This window comes from Castanea sativa, chromosome 12 (genome assembly GCF_040712315.1).
Source record: "Castanea sativa cultivar Marrone di Chiusa Pesio chromosome 12, ASM4071231v1".
Taxonomy (NCBI): domain Eukaryota; kingdom Viridiplantae; phylum Streptophyta; class Magnoliopsida; order Fagales; family Fagaceae; genus Castanea; species Castanea sativa.
In genome coordinates this window covers 8,795,379-8,800,602 of record NC_134024.1, presented here as the reverse complement: position 1 = coordinate 8,800,602, position 5,224 = coordinate 8,795,379, and the positions used below count along the sequence as shown (strand labels likewise).

Below are 5,224 nucleotides of genomic sequence, written 5' to 3'. Positions count from 1 at the left end.
GCTGTCAGAAGTTTGTCAAAAGTTCATCACTGGTTGGGGCAAAACTTTTAGCCGATTCAACTCCAAACAGGTTAGTTACTATCAGTGGTAATCAAGGCCAATTTTTCGTTGTTTTTGTCTCTTGATGCAAGTTGTTATTGGGTTAGGCTCAAATATGCAAACTCATGCTTGTCTAACATATGTTTTTAAATATTAGTATTTAATTCTTTTTTGCAGTATAACCAAAACACTAGAGCGATACCAGCAATCTTGCTTCACTCCTCAGGATAACAGCATTGAACGCGAAGCACAGGTTTGTGTTTGCTGAAATTCCTCCTTACAATTCTAGTATCATGTTTAGAGTTTTATATGTTGAAGATATTTTAGACAGATTTGCATTTTGAGGTATATGGAGCTTATGGTAGGCTGAAGCTGAAAGAGTGTGTATTTAACAATTAAGATTTTATATTGGACAAGTGTACTAATTGCTTGACCTTGTGTGAAAGTTATTTAGTGTATTCATATTATATATTGTATCATGATGCACATATATGATTACTACAAAAATTGTTTACCCGTGCTGCCTGTAGTTTTGTCTCTCAAATGATGTTTTGTCTCTCAAAAGTTGTTTACCTGTGCTGCTTGACCTTGATGTTTTACTGCCCTTTATTTATTTATTTATGTGTTATTGGTTCAACATCCACATATGAACATTATACTAGTATGAAATTTCATACATCATGCTTGAATTCAGTGGCATATATACTTATTGGTTCTAATTTTATATTGAACTTCAGTTGCTGTACATTATCTACTTATGGACTCACAAAAATACATGCCGCTTTACACTGGTATCATAGAAGGGCAAATTGATGTTAACTCTCCTTTGTTGGGTGTATCCCAAAATAACCCAATTTCTTCCCTTGAAGTTGAGATCACCACCTCCAATAAACCGCCGAGACGGGGTACCAACTTTCGTGTAGAGGAGGATAGTATCCTTGTTTCGACATGGCTCAATACTAGTATTAATGCTGTGCATGGTAATGAGTTGAAACAAGAAAGATTCTGGGAAAAAATTTGGCAATGCTTTTGCAAATACAACCCATCTGGCATCACACGTACTGCTGGTTCCATACAAAGTCGATGGGGAATGATTAATAGGGAGACAAGTAGATTTTGTGGCTTCATAGTTGCTCTTGAAGCAGCCCCTCATAGTGGTACAACAAAACAGGACAATGTATAATCATATTGCAATAGTTTCTAAATAGATATTCACCAATAGTTTGAAGATACTAATTATTTGCATTTTCTTTTAATTTATTTAGATTGAAAATGCAAAGGCTATGTATAAAGAAAAAGCCAAAAAAGACTTTCCATTTGAACATTGTTGGCATGTGTTGAAGCACCAACCAAAATGGAGCATGCCTAAGGAATACTCGAGAGTAGTGTTACCTCCAACTCAAGATTCAATATCTATTGCCGATGGGGATGACGTTTCCTTAGTTGATGACACTACCAACTTTGAGAGACCAATAGGTAGGAAGGCCAAAAAGGCCAATCAAAAGAATAAGGCTAGTGGGAAAGATGTTGGAGAATACTTGGCAAAGAAAATGAAAGTTATTGAGGACTTACAAGAACAAGAAAAAGAGAGTCTCCGCATCAAAGCAGAAAGGGTTTGATTGGAAGAGTTGAGGGATAAGGAAATAATTCGATTGGAAGAGTTAAGGGATAGGGATAGAGTTCGATTTGAGGAGAAAAGAATTCAAATGGAGGAGGAAAGACTTGGAATTGAAAGAGGAAAGACTTGGAATTGGAAGAGAAAATCTTTGTATCAAAAGCATGATAGAGGATGAGAGAATTATGAGCTTGGATACAAGTGGCATGTCCGGAGCACTAAAACTTTTTTATGAACAACTCCAAGAGGGAATCCTTGCAAGACAATGTCAAGTAAATAATTTGGTAGTTGAAAGTGGAAACAAGTAAATGATGTTTTGGATGGATGTATTTTGGTAGTAGTTAGATCAACCTTGTTATGTTAGAAAAATGGTTGATGTATTTTGTTGAAGCCTAGATCAACTTTGTTACGTTAGAAAATGATTGATGTATTTTGTTATTTTATATTATATATATAAAAAAATGAATGTATTAGATCATTGTGTTCTTTGAAGTTTTGTATTGACATTCATGGATACTGTTTTAAACTTATCATTCATTGCTGTGAAAATTTCTGGTCATACTGTTGTAGGCTGTTGTATAATTATAATGAGGTGGGTTTGAAATGAAAGTTATGGGTTTGATTAAACTTGGGCTGAGCATAGTCTGAGGTGTTAGCAGCTGGGTTGAGCAAGGGCTGGTCTTCAACCTGCTCAGTGCTCAGTTAGGCCTAATTTTCTTATACTTTTTGTACTGCTGTTGCTTTCAAAGTAGATATGTGACTATGCTTTGCATTTCTTTTTAAAAAGCATGCATTACCTTTTGTTTTGTTTTGTTTTTGCTTTCAAAATAATATGTAGCTATTCTTTGCATTTCCTAAAAGCAAGCATTTGATTTCTCCTTTCCCCCCTACATTCCCAACTTAAAGATTATAGTATTCTGCCTGATATTTAGGGCTTTTCATTAATTGAAGTGCTGGGTTTGGAATTTGTATAATGCCTACCACATATATTGCATTGTGTTTACGGTTTGACTAAGGTAATTACTTCTCAAAGAAGATAAAATCTTTGACTGTGATGTCATTGTTAATAGTTGGTATGATGTGAATCAATTTGAGCTATTGGATATTAGATGCTGCTGTGGTACTTGTTTTTCACTGACGTTTAGAGCCCATATGGGGATTTTATTAACGGTCAAAATTTCTGGTCATACTGCACCTAGATTTGGCCACATGGGACTTTGATTTTTGGTTGTGATTGTTGGAAATATGGACCATAATTGACATGAGACCAAGATTTTAAATGGTTTTTGAATCTTCTAATGTATTGTAGAAGTAATAACATGTACATGGCTGTGAGATTTTTTTTTTTTTTTGGTTCACCTGCCGTTTATGGGATCTAGCTTGAAAAGGGGTGGAGGGTATGTAACTTGTTTAGCTGGTTACACAATTATAATTCTATAGTAGTCCACTTGTTCCCAAATCCTATATCAACTTCAAGGATACGCAAGCTTGTATAACATGTACATAAAGACCCAAATTCTTCCATTATTCACCTAATTATGAATAAAATCCTTCTTTGAGTTGTCTCCACCAAGGTTTTCAGAACCGGACTGTTCATTGAACCGTAAAAGGGAGAGATTCAAGATTTTTAAGGTCAAGCCGAGGTTAAACCGGGGTTGAATTGTGATGATGTCATAATTAATTTAATAATTATTTAAATATAAATAAATAAATAAATAAAATTAGTATAAATAGAAAAATTAAATTAAATGACCCAATTAAATATAAAAATTCTATCTTTCAAATGTATTTTTTCATATAATAACTTTCATAGGACAAATAAGAAATATCATATCCTAAGCATACATAGATATAATATTTCTTTATTTATTATTTATATGTTGATTAGTTAAACTTGTCATAGTAATATTGTAATAATATAGGAATTAGAAGGGCACTTAGTAATTTTAAATTAAAATAATTATTATCCACTTAATTGTATATGTTGACTCACCATTTTTTCTCTACCATTTAAACTTTTTTTTTGAGCAAACAATAATACTTATTAAAATATACACGAAAAATTTAACAAATAAAATATTATAAGTACTTTTAATTAATATTTATAATTTTTTTTTAAAAAAAATTTAGTGATACAAAATATTTCACAATTTTTTAATCATTATCATGGAGAAAAGTTTGAACTGTCAAAACTTAACAACTCATTGGCCATCTTGTGCACTGTGCAGTAATGTCCACAGTGTACCAGACTTGGAGTCAAAATCTTCTATCTCACTTTTCTTGCTCCACTCTATACTCCACCAATAAAAATTTGTCACGTGTTCATCTAATTAATTAAATACTACTATTAATTAATAAAGGTAGCATTAATAAGTCAATAATGATAGTATTTAATTAATTAGAAGAAGAGTCCAAATCTTCTGTCTCACTTTTCCTGCTCCACTCTATACTCCACCAATAAAAACTTGCCACGTGTTCACCTAAGTAATTAAATACTACTATTAATTAATAACGGTAGCATTAATAAGTCAATAATGATAGTATTTAATTACTTAGGTGAACACGTGGCAAGTTTTTATTGGTGAAGTATAGAGTGGAGCAGGAAAAGTGGGACAGAAGATTTGGACTCTTAGAAGAACACGTGACAAGTTTTTATTGGTGGAGTATAGAATGAAGTAGGAAAAGTGAGACAGAAGATTTGGACTCCCAGACCTGCAGCATAAAAAGAAAAAAAAGCATTCTCTCTATTCAATGAACAATGTTCATTGTACCATTACTGAGTAAAAAACAAATAAGTGGCTAGTGCCACATCATGGCTCAAAGATCTAACGGCTGAAAAATTTTTCCCTTTAATTCAAAAATCAAAAGTTTTCTCTTTCCCAATGCAAGTCACGTGAATGTTCTTTGGTAACATAAAAAAGAATTGAAAAGTCAAAACAGGCACAAACATAGAGAAAAAAACTCAGGAACTACAGCAGCGGAGATGTTGACACCCATTTTACAACTTGTATTTAACCAACTAGTAGATCTTCAAATTTGTGATACAAAACAAATCTTGATACTCTAACGATCATAATGGTATGTCATGGGTTTTGATCGGACACTTGATCAAAAGTTACCATACAATCAATTTTCAATGATCATGGCTCACCCACACGATGGGCACAATCACGTCTTATCTTAAACACTTAATTTTGATTGGTTCTAACTACAATTAATTTAAAATTAATTAAGTGAGGATTTTGATTGGATTTCATTTTATTTATTTTAAAATAAAAAACGTTTTTCTTTATGGCATCTTATCTGCTCTTTTCAAAAACAATTTGGAGAGAGAAAGATATGATCCATGAAAAAAAAAAAAAAAAAAGCTCAAAAAAAGTTATTATCTTTAGGATAAACTTGAGTCGCATTTTTGGCTTGGAAAACATTGAAATTTGATTTTCTATATTTCTGGAAAAGTTGTAGAGAATTAAATTTCCTTTCAAAAACCACCAATTATAAATCAATTGGAATTTTGAGACTAAAGTTATGGCCAAAATACGAAACAGGTGCAGAAGATAACACAAATTC

The 5,224-nt window shown here is 32.4% G+C and overlaps 1 protein-coding gene across 1 annotated transcript; it reads left to right on the top strand.

Annotated features, from left to right (window-relative positions):
- The first annotated feature begins 814 nt into the window (after positions 1-814).
- On the top strand, positions 815-1,658 carry LOC142620133 (glutathione S-transferase T3-like). The gene is made up of 2 exons (XM_075793551.1): positions 815-1,216; positions 1,305-1,658. The coding sequence occupies exons 1-2, from the start codon at positions 815-817 to the stop codon at positions 1,656-1,658; spliced, it is 756 nt and encodes a 251-aa protein (XP_075649666.1).
- The last annotated feature ends 3,566 nt before the right edge of the window (positions 1,659-5,224 follow it).